Here is a 21,108-nt window from a genome sequence, read left to right as displayed (position 1 = left end):
TTCTAGCCCCTCTTGATTAAATTAGTCTTGGTTGCCAAAAAGAAAAAAAAAGAAAGAAAAAGAAAAAAAAGAGGCAAGCAGAGGGAGGAAGTATGTGAGGAAAAGAGAAAAAAGAAATCATTACAACTCTTTGATGAGACTAGAAGTGGCTAGACAGGTCCTTGGACAACAGATATGTAGGGCAGCTCTATGCCTGTGCTAAAATCATTTTAGCTTAATAACATTCACCAGAGCTGGAATTCAGCCAGCCACAGGATAATTCCTTCCTCCAATATAGATTGACATTTCACTGTTGATCAATAGACTTAGAGTTCAATTCAGTTCAATTCAACAAGTATGTTTTAAGAATTATGAGCCAGACACTTGGAAGTACTGAGAATATTAAGACAAAATAAAAATGTGTGCCCTCAGGGAATTTAAATTGGAGATGAGGTAGTAGGAGAAGTGGGGAAGATGAAGAATTGAGGAAGGTTTGGGGAAAAGGAAGGAGGGTATATATATATATATATATATATATATATATATATATATATATATGAGTAAAATATATACCACGTTATTTTGGGAGAGAGGCATCCATTTAACATGGAAGTCAGCTTGCTAATACTAGAACAAGACTCATGGGCCATATAGTTTATATTTGTTAGAGTATATCACATCCTTAGGAGATGATCAATAAAAATATCTTTATTGTAACAGAATTTTAGAATGTCTTTTAGAGGTCCAAATTCTAAGAGTTCAACTTTCTATCTATTTAATTGAACAAATAACTTCCTTCCTCTTGGCCTCAATTTGCTTTCTTGTTAAATGGAAGGGTTGACTATAATTGTGCTCATAATGATACTTGAACATTGCTCTGACCAACAATCTTTTCTCAAAAAAAAAAAAAATAAAGCTGTCTAAATACTGAGAAGAGACAAATATAACCCAAAGTCACCTTCCTCTGAGTCATTCAGCAGATGAATTTGCAGACTCAGCTACACATGTGTTATTGAAATATTTTGGAACTAAACCATTTTATGAGTAATTGATCTGCAGTCAGTCTTCTAGGGGCAGCTAGGGACAGTTGTCATGAATAGAACACCAGCCCTGAATTTGGGAAGACTTGAGTTCAAATATGGCTTAAGACATGTCCTAGCTATGTGATCCTGGGCAAGTCACTTAACCTTGATTGCCTGAAAATTAAATAAATAAAAATAAAGTTAATCTTACAATAAATATAAATGTCTTCTGTTTATAATATGGCCCATACAGAGAAGAAAAAAACCAAAATTCCTGGACTGAGCACCAGGAGATATAGGTTCAAGTCCAGCTATTCTCTTTACTAACTGTATGGTCATGGATAAATCTCATCTGTTAAATGAGAATGATAATATTGTCTACTTCTATCAATCAGGTATTCAGGGAGGTATAATTATAAACAACATAGAGCAAATGCAAAGTACTCTTGGAATGAAAGGTAGTGATTTATTGTATCCTGATATATGTGAATGCATATGATAATTTAATAAAAACTAGTCATTTTTTTAATGTGGTGCTACTAGACACAAAATGAACAACCTGTGTGGTACAATATTTTTGTGATTGTTGCTGAGTCATTTTAGTTATGTCTAACTCTTCATGACCCCATTTGGAGTTTTCTTGTCAAAGACACTGGAGTAGTTTGTCATTTCTTTCTCCAGCTCTCATTTTATAGATGAAGAAATTGAGTTAAACAGGGTTAAGTGACTTATCCAGAATCATATGGCTAGGAAGTATCTGGGACCAGATTTGAACTTGGGAAAATGAATTTTTTTGACTCAAGGCCTCACCCCCTATCCACTATACCATTTAGCTATCTATTACTATCCATTCAATATCAAAAAAGTACAAGAAAGGCCCTGATACCTTAGATGGACCATCTCTGGTGAATATTTAAAAGGCAATAGAAGAAAGTTGCATAGAACATGTTTCTGTGAGTTGCAATTTCTATCACTGGACAGAATACCAACATAAGTGAGATAACAGATCTCATTCAGCCAATGTGAAGATTAGGACCAAGACTTCATTATCTAGGCACTTTAGTTTTATCTTCATCATCTTCATTTCATGACACACAAATAGCTGGCTAGTATTATGCCCATTCATAAGTTGATATAACTGACCTACTTATCCCAAGGACACCTTGACCCATGAAAAGTTGCCATCTTGTTCTACCATGTTGTGAATAATCAGTTTTACAATGCTTTGCATTTCTTCTAGCTACCAAGTCCTCTATAATCTTTTTCTTATGTACTTTTATTTTTAATCTACAAAAGATAAGATGATGAAACCCCTCTGTTTTGCTTTTGATAATTTGATTCTTTTTATTTTTCCTGAAGAAACATTTATACCAAAATGACTACTACTTACCCTAGTTGAGTTTGATTGACTCTCATTTAAATATTTTTCAAGTAAGATTTTCAAGTCAAGTCTGTATACCCTAGCAGATTGATAAATGAAATAACAAGGAGAGTGAGTAGGTGGTTTCCATGGTGACCACAACAGTGGATTGCATACACTGGAAGCAGATAAGACTGAGGAACAGTACCACAGTGCAGCTGAAATACAAAATAATGGCCAATATTCAAAAGAGGTTAAATAAATAACATTTCTGTTAATTCTTGACTTCTCAATAAATAGATATGTGAATAATGAAATTCTAGACAACTGGCTTCGTAAGCATAAACAATTCAAAATGATGACAGAAATTGATCTTTTTTTTTTTTTTGTTATATAATGCTGAATTTGGACTCAAGGATACTGGGAGCTCAATACTACCTTGGAACTTATTAGCTATATGGGCCTGAACAAGTCATTTGACCTCTGTTAGCCTCAATCTGAAAAATAAAGACATTGGATTCAGTGATTTCTATCACTTACTCTATGATTTCATAGAGTTAGTGATTTTGAGAGATTTTATTTGGAATGGGTAAAAGTCATTCTCAATCCCCCACTTTACCCTCCTCCTCTGACAAGTTTTCAAGAAATATTTGGCAAAGGGCCATTGGTCACTGACTACAAAGACATGGTTTTCACTCCAAACTTAAGGCAATGTTATAAAAACACACAATAATTACTTTAAATATTGTTAGATAAATGAATGATGCTGACTATATCAATAGAATTTAGAGTTGAAAAGAATCTAAGATACTAATCAATCCAGTTTCTTTGATAATAAAGTTGAGATCTTTAAGTCATATAGTAATAATAATAATAATAATAACACATTTATTAATTTACTTTCTATGAGCCAGGCCCTGTGTGAGCACTTTATAAGTATTATCTTATTTGATGCTTACAACAATCCTGGAACATGGGTATTGTTATTATCCCTGTTTTATAGGAAACTGAGGCAGAAAGGTAAGTGACTTACCTAGAGTCACACATTTAGTAAATGCCCCTGGTTGGATTGGAACTTAAGTCTCTAGGTCAAGGATTCTATTCACTGGGCCACTTTTGAAACATGGATTTCAGTAATCCTTTTAATATATGTGACTGACACCCCAAATTAGAGAGACTCAAGAAAAGGCCAGTTCAGTTCCAAAGATTCACTTTTACAGAGCTAGTTACCTTGCTTTGCAGAAAATGTTTCTGCATTGAAATAAAAGTTACCATCTTGCATTCTTAAATCGTGTCTTTTATTTCAAAGCATCCTTGATGAAGCTGGCTCAGCAACAAGTTGGGTAAGGTGGCCCCACCTTTGGGATTCCAGAGAGCACTTGGCTGCCTCTCAAAAACACAAGCAGTAAATGTGGTTAGGGTGGGGTTTATAAACACAGGGCTGAGCTTGAACTAGAGGAGAGCAGAGCTGAATTTGGGAAGCAGCTGTCTGCTGTGCTGAAAACCTCTGAAATGGTCTAAGAAGCCTTGGTGAGAATGTGCTGCTTTGCTCAGACCTTGTTTGTCTTCAAATCCCATCTGGGAAAACAACCCATATGTAAATGAGAGTGCCGGAGGGACAATAGATTCCTCTTAGAGCAGCTGCCTACTTCTTTTTACCTTTAAGAGAAACTGTCATTTGCCATTTGCTGCTTGTGCCTCGATTTTATTCCTTCCACTGTGGCCTTTTTTTTTTTTTTTTTTTTTTTCTTGGTTGTTGCTTTCATCACTGGGAAAGTATATTGAAGAGAAGGAATGGGTCATGTACTGTTCCTCTGTTTTTTTTTGTTTTTTTTTTTTTGCCAGGTTATTTACATGTAGGGATTCTTGGTCTAATTTTCACTTTCTCTCCTATTGTTTTGATACAATATGTTTTGGGTGAGACAGTGCTTTTAAAAACTGCTTAGCTCTCAGTAGCAAATGATCATTGTGGCACATGTGAGTAGATCAGTAACAATGGTATAACCTTGCTAAGTCACCTTCCACATATTACTGTATGTTGCATTTCACATGTCTTATTCTTCTCCTAGAATACAAATTCCTTAATAACAGGAAAATGTCTTACCAGATGGCAAAGAAGAAAATACGTAATTACCAAGTCAAGGACATTTTTCAAATATTCCTTGCGAATAACCCAATTTTTATACTTATCTAGCATAAATGTTGCAGTCAAAATAGATTAGGAAGGAAAAGTGAAGAAGCTGCTAGAATTAATGGAAACAAATGAAATGGTTGATCTAAACTCTAAACTTGGCATCTTTCCCTGTTCCTCCACTCCAATCCCACAGTAAGATACAATACTTTACCCACAAGAGATGTTTAATAAATTTTAACAGTTGAATTTGTTGAACTAAATAAGAGAGCTAAAACAATTGTTGAAAAGTTCAACAAATTCTGGAAATATGTAAAATCAAATGATCTTAGATCAGGTTACAAATATTTCATCTTAATTAGTGGTATGCTACAAGAAAATAAATATAGTCATTTCAGGCAGCATGGTTGGTGGAAAGTTCAGCTTCTTAAATTGTAATTCGTGACCCCACCCCACACAAGGTGTTGTAATCTGAAATAATGATTTATTATCAGTAATTGTTTGATTTGTATACCTATTTTTTACATCTACATATCCAGGGTTATATAAAAATTTCTTGGGCAAAAAGGGGTCATGAGTGGAAAAATTTTAAGAAACCCTGGATTTGAGATCAGGCCAGAACTGTGAGTTCAGAGAACTTGTGTTACAGACCTTTTTTCTGTTACAAATTAGTTATCTTTTAACTTGGGGAAGTACTTTTTAAATTTTTTTTTTGATTTGTAAATGGAGACCCACTTCTTAAATTCTTTGATTCAAAGGTCACAATACACATGAAATACACTGTGATTATTTCATATCCCAGATTAAAATGAGATATTTGGAATAATTGGGACAATTATCTTTTTTAGTGACCAAATATAAAATAGTTGACAGTTTCTCCTGGCTATATAGTTTGATGTTGCTTCCCCCAATCAATCAGTAAGTATTTATTATGTACTGTGTATCAGTTATTTTATTAAGTACAAGTGATACAAAAAAATCCTACTAAAGTCGTCTCTGCTCTCAAAGAACTTACATTCTAATGGGGGAAGCAATGTATATGAATCAGAGAATACCAAATAAATTCAAAATAAATGGACAATAAACATCTGTACCAACTAATAGGAGCAAAAAGGGTCTTCTGAAAATGGTGGCACCTGAGTTAGGCTTAAAGAAAGCAAGAAAAGAAATTTCAGTAAAAATAGGAAAATTTCAGAGTTATAGGTATTGACATGGAAATGGGAGATAGTGGATGAGTATACTGCATGAAAGAAGCATTGACTAGGTCAACATGGCTAAGAATAAAGTTTCTGGAGAGAGTGCAAGAAAATTGGACAGGTTCAAGGAGGCCAGGTTGTGAAGCTTATGTGCTAAAAGCCAAACAGGATTTTGTGTTTGATCCTGAAAGTAATAGGGAACCACTAGACTTTTTTTTATCCTAATGAGACATGAATTTTGAACTTTATGAACAGCTCATAAAGCTAAATGTGTCATTTTAGATGCTGTTGTGATTTTATTTCTCAAAGGAAATTTATTTTCTTGGCTCTAATTATTCTCTTGCCTTTTCAAGTCTTTGAGTTTGAAGACCCTTTAAACTGTACTCTTTAAAAGGTGGTAGGGGACTGAAGGAGGGAAAAGGGGGGGTAGTTGAGGAAGTTTTACCACCCCCAGGGTATTTCTGAGGAAGAACCTTAACCTGTATCTCTGCATTCTGGGACAGGGACTTTGAATCTGGCAATTGATTTGAGGCTTGGCAGATGTCTTCACAATACACTTACACAGTGAGAACCTTAGTCTCTGCCCCCTCTGCCCTCAGGAGAGGGAAGTAAATTTCCAAAGAGGGAATGATTTGAATTGTACACCTACCCTTGGCTACAATACTGACAGGTAGTGAATCAATAAGCATTTATTAAGCACCCTACTATGTGTAAGTTATTGAGGATACCAAAAAAAAAAAAAAAAGGTAAAAGACACTATTCTCAAGGAATTCACCATCTAATGGAGATAGCATAAAATCACTAAGTACAAATAAAATATATACAAGATTAATAAATTCAAAATAATCAACAGAGGGAAGGTTCTTTGGCCCAATTTAATATCTGAATTAAATTATCTTGGGGGCCTAGACAAAGACAGAAATAAGAGTTTCTGAAAAGCAGAGAATTAATAACCACCTGGCAAATTCATTTGGAAAAACTGATTTGAACAAAACTGTGAAATAGACAAATGAAGAAATAGGCTGTTTGTCTCTGTTTGAGATCAAGTGACTTGCCCACAACCTAATGGTAGGCTATTTGCAATTTTATTCATATAAACAGCACAGCGTCATTATTAAATTTATAAGTCATTTGGACACAGAAAAAGATGTTTTCCAGATTCACTATCTTTACAGTAGTAATAGAAAACACTTATAAAGAGCTGATTTTTAAGAAATATGGGGAGTAGTAGCAACCTAACTTCTGGGAGACTCAGCATAAATCCTACCATACAAGTTTAACAGTTAGTGACCTCAATAGTGTTATATCATATCATACTTATTGATTTTTGGCCCACTTTTGCAAAGAGGAAGAGGCAGCCAAATTTGGGCCCTGTGTTTTTAGGTACAAACATTGTAATCAGTTGCTGTTATAGCCATATTCAGTTAGCTTCTGGGCTATTTTTCTCCATCTGAACTAATTTCTCTGCTTATTCCCCATGTATTATTAGCTAACCACATCAAGAAACATCCAGAGAAGCTTCATAGAATCATAGAATATTAGTCTGGAAAGGATCTGAAAAGAACAAATGCTTTTAAATATTTTCCCTGAAAAGACTTTAGAACATAAAATGTAAGAGCTAGAAAGGGCCTTAGATAATAGAATATTAGAATTAGAAGAGATCGCAGAATGCTTAGACTAGGAGTGACCTTGGAACATTGACTGTAAGAGGTTGAACCTTAAAACATAGAATGTATGGGTTAGAAATGAATCCACCAAAACGTTAGCACTGAAAATGATATGGAATGTTGGAACATAGAATATTATTGCTGAAAGAGGCTTTGAAGTTAATTTCGTATATCCCTATTGCTTAAAAGATAAGGAAATTTATTTCCTTAGGTAGGAAGTGACCAACCCATTGTAACATTACTTATAAAGTAATAGAATTAAAATTCAATTCCAATCTCTTTAGGTCCAAATCCAACTTGCTTTATGCCACAACCTTTTCTCTCTCCTGCCAATTTGGCCTCTCAATACCAACACATAGATTGGTTCCCAGTCAGGCAGGATATGACAGTTTCCATCCCTCCCTTCTACCTTTCAAGACTTTCCAATCATTGACAAAGCAGTAATCTTTGTCAGAGTTAAGCTGTGAAGCTAATTGTAATCAGTTTTCCTATATTAGCTTATTGCTTCTCAGAAACCAGAGAAGCAAAGAATACTTGAAGAGCTTGTGATTCAGTATTTCCAATACAGTATTTCAGTCAGAGATTCTTAGAGTTTCCATTTTCTTATTTTCAGATTGTTTTGAAAAGCCAAATGCACTGATCAGGCAGAGATAGAAGTTAAAAAGAATAAGATGATGGGGGAAGCTAGGTGGCGCAGTGAATAGAGCACCAGCCCTGAAGTCAGGAGGACTTGAGTTCAAATTTGATCTCAGATACTTAACACTTCCTAGCTTTGTCACAGGGAAAAAAAAAAAAAAAGGTAGTATGTAGAATACTGGACCAAAACAACAAAAAAGAAGCCTTGGAGCCAGGAAGACCTAGGTCCAAATTCCACATGAGACTCATACTAGCTATATGGCCTTGTGCAAGATATCATTCAGCCTCTCAATTGTTGTTCAATCTGCCTTCATGTTCCTTTTGAGGTTTTCTTGGCAAAGACACTGGAGTGGTTTGCCATTTCCTTTTACAGCTCATTTTATAGATGAGGAAACTGAGGGAAATAGGGTTAAGTAACTTGCCCAGGGTCACATAGATAAGAAGTATCTGAAAGTTGAATTTATTAAGCTTTTCTTGGGTACCCAGCACTATGCTAAGCCTTATGGAGGGGTTAAACAAGGGGGAGGGGGGAAATTTTAGTGCTCATGCCATAAAGACATCGATGCAATGCTTTAAATTTTTTTAAAATTTTATATACTTCATTTAATTTGATTGTTGCAGCAAGATTTTCTTGGGAGGTCAGGGAGACTAACATTATAAGCAGTTTATTATTGTCCTTATTGTATAAATAAGGAAACATACACTGAGGGAATGAAATGATTTGTCCACAATCACATAAATAATGTCAGAGATAGCATTTGAACTCAGGCCTCTTGTGGTAATCAGTCAATTGCTGTTTCCACTCTGATCTTGAATCCCCAATGGAAACAAATCAGATTGAAAAGGGAGTTTAAAGACTGGTTAATTGTACATGGATCTGCCCAGGTCCCTGCCCCTAAGGAGTTTGTAGCTAATTGGAGAGATGAGAGTGACAAGCATGGAAACATTTGAAAAACAAGACAAGGAAGTACATCGGCAAGTAGCAAATCACGTAATACAGGCTTTACAGGCTCTAGGACTTGAGGAGAAGGGAAAGAGAGAAGAAAGGAGTGGAGTGTTGCAGAAATAGCCCCTGGATATTGGGGTCAGCAGCCCTGCCTTTGAATCCTGGCTCAGATGCTCCTTCCATGATCATGGGTAAGCCCCATCACCTCTTTGGACCACAGTGTCCACATTCATGAAATAAGAACCTTGAACTACAGGACTTCTAAAGTCCCTTCTAGCACTGAATTTCTCTGTTTCTGCGAGTTTCATAAGGGGAAGTTTTAGGAGTTTGGGAGTTTAGAGAAGCACTGCTTTAAACTGCTTCTTGAAAAACGACTAAGCAGGGAGGGGCCCATAGAGCATTTCAAAGTGGAAAACTATTCTGAACAAAGGTGGGCAGATTAATTAAACTAAACTTGGGACATATTTGATATTTGGAAAAGATTCCAGGGTTCACAGAATCATCTGATCAGAGATACAGAGGGGAAGGGACCTTAGCAGTTTTTATTTGGCTTGCATTTTTCTTGCAACTTTTTAAAAAATTGTGAAATGAATCCTCTGTAAATACAAACATTTTAAGTGACAAAGAAAAACAGAGAAGAGAATTATATAAGAAATTTTGAGTTTCTATTATATAATTTTCAAAAAGGAAATGTGTGTATGTGGAAAAGAGAAAAAGACAGAGAGAGAGAGAGAGAGAGAGAGAGAGAGAGAGAGAGAGAGAGAGAGAGAGAGAGAGAGAGAGAGAGAGAGAGAGAGAGAGAGAAACTGACAGTGGAAGTGAGAATGAGTGTTAGGGGTGGCTAACAGAAAGAAAAGTGGGTGTTTTCCAATGACAAGTATGTATTGGAGCCAGCACACCCCAGATGGGGGTGAGCATCTACTCCTGGGAAATTAACACACTAGGGCTTGATTTGTTGTTTTGTTGATTGTCTAGAATTAAGAAAGTGTAAACTTAAAAATGCACTGTGTCTTTTTTTAGATCCTTTAGTTAAATTATTAAAACATTTACCCACACTCCCTTCACTTCCCACTAACCTTCCTGCTCTTCCATCTCAAGTAGAAACCCACCCTTATGACAAACAAGTATAGTCAAGCAAAACAAATGAACACATTGGCCAAATCTGAGGAGGAAAGTCTGCTTCTCTCCCTCTAGTCTATTACTTCTCAAGAAAGAGTTGGGAGTTCCTTCTACCCTCAGCCTTTAAAAATCATTATTGGAGACTTTGGATGGAAAATGCTATTTGCATTCAGAGAGAGAACTCTGGAGACTGAATGTGGACTGAAACATAATCTTTTCACCATTTTTTTCTCTTGTGATTTTCCCCCTTTTGGTCTGATTTTTCTTGCACAACATGACAAATATGGACATTTTTTAGAAGTCTTGCACATATATAGCCTATATCAGATTGCTTGCTGTTTTGGGGAGAGGGGAGGCAAGGAAGAGAGTGAGAACAAATTTGGAGCACAAAATCTTACAAAAATGAATGTTGAAAATTATCTTTACATGTATTTGAAAAAAATAAAATACTATTGAGGAAAACAAGGAAAAAATAAAGTTGTTATTGTTCAGATTGCTGTTCTGTTTACAATGCTGAGTTTTTTTAAAGTTGTTTTCCCTCCCATTATTATCATAATTGCCTCATAAATAGTTCTCATTTCATTATGCATCAACTCATAGAAGTTTGTTTTGTTTCCCCCATATTCTCAGACTTTCAGAGTGGTTTTTCTATAAATTTTCTATAAAATTCCATTATATTCATCCACTGTGCTTTGTTCAACATTTATATTGATAGGCACCTGTTTGTTTCCAGTTCTTTGCTACAACTAAATATAGTACTATAAATATCTCTGTGATTGAGGTTCTTTCCTGCTGTTCTTGACCTTCTTGAAGTACATGCCAAATTGTAATATTTCTGAGTCAAAAACTATGTGACTTTTTTGCAATCCTTCAATTTAGAGATAAGGAAACCAAGGCCTAGGAAGACTAAGTTAACTTGGGTCACACAGTTGAAAAACAAGTTTGTTGCTAAATTGGTTTTTAGCCACATTTGACTTTCCACAATCCCCTTTGGTATTTTCTTGGTGTGGAGACTGAGATGGTTTGCCGTTTTTTTTTTTTTCCCAGCTAATTTTGCAGATTAGAAATTGAGGCAGACAGGATTAAGTGATTTGCCCAGGATCACAAGCTAATAACTGTCTGAGGCTTGATTTGAACTCAGAGATGAGCATCAAAAGCCATCCATGAACCCAGAGCCTCCTTAGACTCCAGAACCAATTTCTGCCTTAGTGTCTTCCCAAGTAGAACATTGAAAAGATTTACATTTTCCATTAAGTAGAAGGCTAAAATCTGTGTGAAGATAACAGAATCATAATGCAGAAATTTCAAAGTATCATCAACTTAAAACTAATAGGAACTTCAGGAAATATTTAGTATAAATTCCTCATTTCATAGATAAGGAAATAAGACTAGACATAATTTCACAGAGAGGAAACTGAGTCCCAGAAAGGATAAGTGCCTTATTCATAATCACACAATAAGGGGTAAGGGCTAGGATTCCAACCCAGGCCACCTAAAGCTTAAGTTCAGGGCTTTGAAATTACAGGAATTGCAAATATTTATTTAATGCTTTTTATATACAAATTGATGTCATAATTTCTGTGGGCCTACAAGGATGAGTTTAACATTGAAACCTGATCTCAGAAAGTAAAATCTAGTTGATAGAGCATATATGGCAATTATATTGGCAAGTTGAGGAATGGTTGGATGTTTTAGACAGTTATATTCAGAGATGTGCTACAAAATATTTAACAACCAGTTCTCCAGAGGGGAAAAATAACATATACACAGAACATATGTTAAGATTTTTTTCCATCACTTTCTTAAGTCTAAACAATTAACCAAACAATGAAATCAATCAACTCATGATTTGTAGTGTTTGCTGATTTTGGAGAAATAAATTCTCACACTGAAAATTTAACAATTGGCTGTCCCAAATATATCCCTAATTGTATTCTAAACTACAAGCTTTATTCCATGTAACCCTGTTTTTCATTTGTACCTTCTGAAAAATGGAAATAATCCCAGCTAGTAATCTATCTCACTAAAATAATTAAATTGGAATTAGCCCTGCCTTGAATTTAAAGCACCCCTCCAAATAGCTTCTGTCTATACTTCCAGTCTTATGTCATAACACTTCTTTTCATGAATTCTTTATTGTCATCAAACTAGCCTCCTAGCTCTTGCATATAGATGACATTAGCAACCCACCTCTATAGATTTGCACAGTGTTCCCCTTGCCTTTAATATACTAATGACTTACCTTCACCTCTTAAAAACACTAGGTTTGCTGGAACCACAGCTCAAATGCCACCTCCTACATGAATCCTTTTTTGACTTTTCCCATTATCAAATTATTTTGTACACACTATTAATTTACTTCCAATTCAACTGATTTAATGCAACCAACACTTATTAAGCCAGGCACTGTGCTAAGTAATGGGGGTACAACTAATAAAAAGAAAGACTCCCTGACTTCAAAGAGTTTACAGTCTAATTGGGGAGAGAACATACAAAAGGAGGCAGGGGAAGGAGGAGATCAGGAGATACCCAGTGCAAGGGCATCTTGTTCCATGGAGTTGAATCTAGGCAAAGAAGCAAATTCAGAGTTGAGTAAGACAAAGTTCATTCTGCCCTTGATAAAGGAAGGCATTGGGAGGAGGGAGGTCTTCCCTTTATCTATTTAAATAATTGGTACTTTCTCCATTCCATTCCCCAACCAAATAAAATCTATAATAGAGAGTTGAGGAATTATTGGCATTCTGATATTTGTAATTAAGAAGGTTAAATTCTTTCCTAAAGAATGGATAATCAAATCTTTATTCAGTCCTCTCACTTTTGTTCCCATAGAAGTGTGTATATTCCTCTTTCAAAATTCCCAAATATGACTCAGGACTTCTTTTTCATTTCAAGAACTTTATAATCCAAATCTCTCTCAGGACCAAGAGGGGATGCTTGACCCTCTGAACTATGAATTCTTAATGACCAGTCAACTTTCAAAACTCTATGACAAATGTAGGCTCTTTGAGGGGGGGGCTGAGGTTTTGGGGGTATGTGTTCTCAAGAACTAGCACAGGACTTTGCTGTATGATTCATCTTTTGAAATGAGTTTAATGTAAGTAAGTTGTTATGCTCCCCTCTCCACACAGGTGTCTTGACAAGTTGAAAATGCACTATAGTAAGGTACTTAACCAACAATTTATTTTTATCCCTTGCTTGCTATAAAATTTCCATGAGGGGTAGTGGATTTGATACCATAGAAATTTAAAACTCAGCAATCAGCATTCTCTCCTACTCTATAGCTCAGAACACTGGGACACAGGAAGGTTAACTGATTTGACCCAGAGCTCAGGGTGACTCACTGTGTGTGCTAGTACAAGGCTCTTCTCAGGCCTCAGTTTTAATGACTCGTCTCTATTCCCAACACTTTGTTCTTCTTTCCCCTAGGACCATCCTATAGATTTATTGATTATGTGGCATTCTAGGGAGTAGAAATGTGTGTTGAAAGGAGTAATTATCACTTAACTTTCATGAAGCTTTGGCTTAATGTTCATTCTGACAGAAAACTCATATTTCTGTAGTGCTTTTGAATTTTACAAAGTCCTTTCTGCTACAATAATCTGTAAAGAAGGAAATAGATTCTTAGGATGGATAAAAGGAGCATTTATTAGGTACCTATTGTATGTCAACGCACAGTTCTAGGCAATGGGGAATACAAATAGAAGAATGAAGTGTATAACAGATGGGGAGACAATACACATTGTTTGGTAGACCTGGGTATTGCTGTTCAATCATTTCAGTTAATATCCTACTCTTTCTGAGCCCATTTGTGGATTTTGTTTGTTTATTTTGTTCTTTGAGATTTTTTGTTGTTTAATTATTTTTTTTGGCAAAGATAGTGGAATGGTTTGTCGTTTTCCTCTCTAGTAGTTCATTTTAGATGTTTGAGGAAACTGAGGCAAACTTGCCTAGGGTTACACAACCAATAATTGTCTGAGTAATAGTCAAAAGAAAGATGAGGCTTCCTGATTCCAAGCCCAATTGGAATTTCATATCTATTTCGCTATCCAATTAATAGAAGCTAATTAACTTTTCAGAATAGTAAAATAAACTTTTTCACTCTGAAATCTATTGTGCTAGCAACAAAAAAAAGTGCTCAAAGAGTAAATGAATAAAAAAAAAAATTAAACATCATGCTAGGCTACCTAAGATGAAGATTCAAAAATAAGATAAGGCCTATAAAATGTTGTATTCAAATAGTGGAAGAGTGGTTTGCTCAGAGAAGAGCTATTTTGCTTTCTTTTTAAAATCCTAGGGGTTAAGAGTAGTGTATTTGGAGTATTTGGAGATAATAAGGAGCTAATAGAGTTTAATGAATAATGGCAAAGTTGATTTGATTCCTTTTCCTAGAACAGGGAAAAAATGGTGCTTGGGGTAGGATTAGCTAGATGAGATAGCTAAAGTGGAGAGTGAATCATGGTGAAAGAGCTTGATCTAATGGACCATGGATGATCTCACCAGAGGAGTCACTTGGACAGGAAGTCCAGATTTAAACTCCCCCCCCCCCCATATTCTCTGCCCTGGAAGGGCAGTGGTAGAGTGAGTTACCAGGTTTAGTCTGCAGAATGCTTCAGTAAGAGGGACAGAGAAGGAGATGGAACTCATCTCTTGTAAAAAAAAAAAAAATCTAGTCCTCGTCTCTTTCTTCCCTTCTTTAACCTTTCCTTCTTTCTATATATAGGACTTTGAAATTTTCTTTTCTTATTTAATTCCCCAATTTGCTTCTCTTTCTTTTTTCCCTTCCCTTCTCTTCTTTCACCCTGCTTCCCTTGTGTAAGCTCCTTGAAAATGATGGCTTTGATTTTTGTTTTTGTGTTCCCAGACCCTAGCATGATAACTGACATATAGTAAATACTTAGTAGTGGTAGTAGTAATAGTAATTTCAGTGGTAGTGATGAGGTAATAGGGAACCTCAAAATGATGAGGTAACTTGAACCAAATCATGAGGTAAATACCTAATAATGAGGTATATACCTCAATAGGATTAAGTGAGGTCTAGTGGCAGGATTCGGGGTACAGAGAGTCACATGGCGCTCCCTTCAACTCCCTTAGCATTCGGCGCAAGGATACAAAGTTAAATCAGGTCTAGTGGTGGCGAGAGTCCCCTGTAAATGAATTTACAGGCCTGAAAACCTAGATGGGTAAAAGATGTTTATTGCCAGATTTGGAAGCAAGGTTAAGGTCTGGTTAGTAAAAGGCATTAGATAGAGGAAGATAAACGCCGAAAGCGGCAGGGACAGAGAGTCTCTGATGCAAGCATCTTAGCTGGCATCTTTCAAATCTCTGACCAAAGATGATTCTAGCTTTGCTCCTTTTATCTGCTTGAAGAAGTAATGGGCGGAGCTCAGGTTAATTCCTTGAAGGCCAGATTTTTGGCGGGCTTTATCCAAGCCAGCTCAGATCCAGTGGGGGGCTGGGTACAAGCCCAGACTAGTTTGACCAGATCTTGTATCAAAGGTCCAAGTCCCAAAGGAAGTTGTAGATCAAACAAGGAATACCAAGGGGCTACCGCCCTCAACAGTAGTAGTAGTAATAGCAGCAGCAGCAGCAGTAGTGGTAGTAGTAATACTTAATAATAATAGCTAGGATTTATAGAATACTTACTTTGTGCCATATACTATGCTAAATGCTTTATATAATTATTATCTTATTTGATCCTCTAAACACTTGCAAAGTAGATGCGGCTATTGTTCCTATTTTACAAATAAAGAAATTGAGGCTATTTCCCTCTCTTTGAGGTCAAGTGACTTACCCAGGATGATTCAGTTAATAAGTGCCAGAAGCAGGATTTGAACTCAGGTTTTCCTTACTTCAGGCCCTGTAGCCTATTTACTGTACCATCTAGCTGCCCCAAATTAACAAATCCTTAGTGGTTGACTCTCCTATGCAAGGCAAAATTGGCTGAAGAAACTGGTCTTGGAGTCAGGAGCATCTGGGTTCAAATCCCACTGTTGACATTTACTAGCAGTGTGATCCTAGGTAAGTCTCTTCATAAGCTCTTATATGGATTTATTGCTGGCAGAGACCTCAAAGGTCATCTAGCACAGGGGTTCTCAAACTACGGCCTATGGGCCAGATGCTGAGGACATTTATGAGGCCTGCCAGGTTATGGCAAATGGGCTGAGGGGCGGAGACAGAGTGAGTTTTTGTTTTTACTATAGTCTGGCCCTCCCACAATCTGAGGGACAGTGAATTGGCCCCCTATTTAAAAAGTTTGAGGACCACTGATCCAGCACATCCCCATTGTTCTACAGAAAAGGAAACTGAGGCTCAGGAAAGTTAAATGATTTGTGTACAGTCCTAATGGGAGAAGTAGGTTTTAAAACCAATGGTCCCAACTCCAGTGTCGATACTCTTTCCTCTCAAACACACTCGTTTGTAAAGTGGGAGCTGGGACAGAAGGATACCTTTGATATCACCTAAGATCACTCCTAGATCTAAAATCTACATCTTCCCATAAGTTTACCTCCAGTAATTTATAGTGGTACAGTGCTTATTGTGATACATAAATGCTTAATAAATGAGGTACAATGCTTATTGTGACCAGAAGGGGCTTAATAAATGCTTACTAACCTACATTTCCTGGTGATATCCATTATTACTCTTTTGTTTTCAAAGATTCTCATTGGTTATATGTTATACAGTCTAAAAATACCATAAGGAACAATACACTAAAAAAATTTAAATCATTTGTTTCTATAATATATTTTACATTGATGTAGGGGAATCTCTGTGTAGATACTCCCTCCCAAAAGCAGATTTTCAATTTACAGACTATTTGTGTTTGAGGGTGGGTATGGGGATACTGAGAGTTTAAGAGACTCAAATATGGTCATATGGTTAGTATCTGATAGTCAGATGTAGATTCAAGTTAGCCAGTTTTGACAGGCATGGATTTAAGTCATTGGACAGAGAACCATTTTAATGCTGAGAAAATTACACTTTCCCATCTCTTGGTTTCTTTTAAAGGAAAAGTGTTGTTGAAATTGTTTTTGGAGTAGAGGTTGGATTAGGCGACTACTGCAGTACCTTCTAACTCAACTTTCAATGAGTTAGACATTTCATAGTCTTACATTCCTTCAAAAAGAGAACTTGCTTTTTATGTGGCTCTTAATTGATCTTTATTTTGTTTTATTTTCCTGTATGTCAGCAGTCCTTAAGTTGAAAATATTTCCCTCCCCTTCAGGACACAAACAGCCATCATTATCTTTGTACACCATTAAGCAGTTTCTCTTTTGTACACCGTTAATCCATTTTATTTCTCCTTATTTATTTCGGTATCATATAAAGATGAAAAGTTTAGCAGGATGTCCTTTGAAAAAACATCCATGTTTCTGGATAAGTCTTTTCAGGCTTGTTCATTGTCAGTTACCTTGAAAAATACCATATGCCTTGGTCAAAAAAAATGATGAAGTCAGATCCTGGGGCATAAAGCCAGCAATCAAGAACAGAATTATAGACAAGGATATTTACCACAGAGGCTAAAGATGGTGCTAAGACATATTTTTCTAGAGTTTGTTCTGTAGATCAAATAGGTTTATGGCCTAGTCTAGACTATAAACTGCATTTAAAACATAAACAAATAAATACATCTGTATCTGAAATATTTTTGTCGCTTCAGCTTTAAATCTGTGATAAAACCTTGTATAACCAAATTGGACAGGAAATGATCAATCTCTTAAAGCACAGTTCTGCTCTTAGTTCTAAAATGGCTTCTTATTATTTGTAAGATAAAAACCAAAGTCCTTAGCTTGAAAATTCTGCATAAGCTAGACCTAACCTATGATAACTAATTATTTATATGAGTTTTATTTTGCTGGGGGGTTTTGGTTGATTAGTTCTTTCTAATTATATCACAGCAATATGGGTTTTCTTGGGAAAAAAAATTACTGAAGTTATTTGCCATTTCCTTCTCCTATAGATGAGAAAACTGATGCAAAGGGAGATAAGTGACTTACCTCTTGAGTGTTTGTGGCCAGATTTTAATTCATAAAAAGGAGAATTCCCCACTTTAGGTTGAGTACTCTACCCATTGTATCATCTAGTTGCCCCACTGGTTTTCTCAGTACTTCCCAAGAACCCTCATTTAATCCAACTTGATCTTTCATTGTTATTTTCCAGTTACGTCCAACCCTTTGTGACCCAATTTAGGGCTTTATAGACAAAGATACTAGAATGGTTTGTCATTCCCCTCTCTAGCTCATTTTATAGATGAGGTCCTAGGCAAACCAGGATTAAGTGACTTCCCAAGGTCACACAGCTAATAAGTATCTGAGGTATGATTTGAATTTAGATCTTTTTTACTCCAGGTCTAATGCCTTATCTGCTGCACCACTTAGCTGGCCTTACTACGCCTCAAACATGAACTTGATTTTCTTTTTCTGTACGTTTACCAAAAAAAAAAAAAATGCAATATAAAAATATCTATAAGGAATACATGTTCCAATGAGCTCTGGGCTAGGTAATAATAAGGTATAAAACTTAGATAAGAAATGGTCTTCAATCTGGTAGGAGGTAAAAATTCAAAGGATGGGATGAAGGACTATAATCTCACTGATGTAAGGAACATTTAGTGGAGAAACTTATTCCATTGATGCAGATGAGTAATTTCATTGTAATTTACAATTTTAGAGTTCTTTTGAACAGACCAGACCAGACCAGAAGTTGGTTAAGTAATTTTCTTATGATCTCTGAGATACTAGGTTTTTAAGACAAGTTTTAAACCAGAATAATCCTGACTCCGAAACTGGCTCTTATGATACAATGCTATGTAGCCATAGAGAAATGTAACACCAGGCACTTAGAGAGATCTGGAGGGAAAAGATAGTTAACAACTAAAGGAACCAAAAGGGGCTTTATGACTGGAACGGAAGAAAGGAAGGACAATAATTTATAAAATTATAGACTTAGGAAAAAACCTGTGTATAAACAAAAAATGGACCAAGCATGGTACTTAGTTTTAAGTCATAAGTTGTAGCATTGGAAGGTAACTTGAAGAGTTTATTCCAACACTCTGATTTTATATAGGAAAAAACTGAGTCACTAAGAGAAGTTATTTTTCCAAGATCCCCTAGTTAGTAGTTAGCAAGTGACAAAACCAAGATTCCAATCCGTGTCCCCTAATAATCAATTCTCTATTTGATGACACTCATTCTCAACTGGATAGATTTCACTATAATACCTGACATTCACCTGCAACCCATGATTTTACCACAAGGGCAGGAACAGGAAAACTGGGTTCTTATTTCTATTATTCATCAAGCAAGTGTCAAATGGAATTGTTTTAGGTGCCTTTGGAAGGAAGCAAGGAACATGCAGGGGGCCCTCCCAGCTTGAAAAAATACCTGTGGGTGGTACCTGCAACTGGAGGACAGCTAATGAGTCATTTGACGTCAAGCCCAAGACGGACGTCATTCAGTGGGCCAGGAAAGGCCTTATTTTATAGTTGATGATGTGGAAGGGGACAAATGAGGGGGAAAATATGATACTCAAAGGTAATTATTTTAAGTAATCATTCAACAATGCAGAGCCCCTAATTACCATATTTTTTCTCCCTGGCCTGCAATGTCCAGCTATTGTAATTTCTTTTTATTGTCATTTTTTTATTCGGTGAATTGTCTGTGTTCTCCCTCTAGGAAGTCCGTATTTTAATTTCTTATCTGTAGCCTAGCAGCAGCAGCTGTTTAGTGCAGTGAGAGGTGTAGATAGATACTCCTTCATTTGGCTTGACTTGTTCCTATCCCAAAGGGGCCACAAGTTGCTGGCCTGGGAAAGTTACACCAACAGGGCCCAGTAAGGCTCTTTACCAGGGTAGCATAGTTAAAAACCAGAGTTTTCTTATCTCATTTAAACCAGGAGGGCTATGGCAAGCCCAGGTGTCTTGGAAGGACAAGAATAGTCTGGTAGCAATCTAGAATGAAGGGACTATCACCAAAGAGAAGAGGTGGGAATCAGGGCTTAACCTTATTAGAAAATAATATTAACAACAGTAGCTTTTATTTATATAGTGCTTTAAGGTTTGCAAAGTGCTATGTATATTTATATAACTTATCAACAACCCTGTGAAGTAAATCCATCCTCATCTCCATTTTACAGATAAGGAAATAGAGGCTGAAAGAAATTAAGTGATTTACCAGTGTCACATGACTTTTAAGTGTCTAAGGATTTGAACTCAGATCTTCCTAACTCCAGCTCCAACACTTTATCTATGGTACCTACTCCAAGGTCAAGGTCAATTGAGTATAATGGGAATAATGCTCTATTTAGAGTCAAAGATTGTGAGATATTAACTACACTGATGATACATGACCATAGGAAAATAACTTTTTTTCCTCTATGGATTTCAATTTTTATGCCTATAAAACAGAGAGAGATGAATGAAATAATTTCTAACATCCCTACTTACTCTTAATTTGTAACTTTACAGATCATATTTCTTTTTATTTATTTATTTTTCTTTTCTTTATTAACCTTTTTCTCCTGGGACAAGATCCTTTACCTGCAGGCAAGGAAAAGAAATAATTACAAGGTACCCTGGCAGAATAGAATTTTTAAGAGGGGCAAATGAAACAAACCATTCCTTAAAGCTAGGAATTTAAGCTATAGTATATGGGAAGAAGAGCAATACAAAATAAGATTGGAAAAGTAGATTGGAGACTCATTTTGGAAGCCCTCAAATGCCAGGTAAGGGAGTTTATCTCTTATCTAATAAGCGAAAAGTGTTACTAAAAGTTTTGTGTAAGAGAATGGCATTCTAGGACCTCTGTGAGGAAGATTATTTTAGTGATAATATGATAGATTAGGGAAAACAAGTATTCACCAATCCAAGGAACCCACCCCCTGGCTTTAAGGAATTGAGATCCAGGTCAATACTTACTTAAGGTCAGAAATGTGGAAAGACTCCCATTCAGAAGCTCTTCCTACTATCCACTTTGTTTCTCAGCTTTTCTGGAATACTCCTCTACTCCCAGTTTCACATCTTTCTCTCCTTCTGTTACTTTCCTCATCAATTGG

General features: G+C 36.1%; 1 protein-coding gene across 31 annotated transcripts in view; it reads left to right on the top strand.

Annotated features, from left to right (window-relative positions):
* Nucleotides 1–21,108, top strand: part of DLG2 (discs large MAGUK scaffold protein 2) — a 2,604,243-nt gene that overhangs the window by 2,260,123 nt on the left and 323,012 nt on the right. Inside the window, exon 1 of one of the 31 annotated variants that reach the window (XM_074304617.1) lies at nucleotides 8,194–9,128. The exons of 28 other annotated variants lie outside the window; for them this stretch is intronic. Coding sequence is in view for 2 of the 3 variants with exons in the window: in XM_074304614.1 (XP_074160715.1) it covers nucleotides 9,119–9,128 (10 nt within the window). In the remaining variant the exon portion in view is untranslated. Of the gene's footprint in view, nucleotides 1–8,193; nucleotides 9,129–21,108 lie in introns of those variants that run through there. 2 more of the 31 variants (XM_074304614.1, XM_074304615.1) reach the window with 2 other exon arrangements.

The sequence above is a fragment of the Sminthopsis crassicaudata genome, chromosome 3, assembly GCF_048593235.1.
Source record: "Sminthopsis crassicaudata isolate SCR6 chromosome 3, ASM4859323v1, whole genome shotgun sequence".
In the NCBI taxonomy this organism is placed as follows: Eukaryota; Metazoa; Chordata; class Mammalia; order Dasyuromorphia; family Dasyuridae; genus Sminthopsis; species Sminthopsis crassicaudata.
The sequence above is the reverse complement of the archived record's forward strand: the minus strand, read 5'-3'. Positions and strand labels throughout refer to the sequence as shown.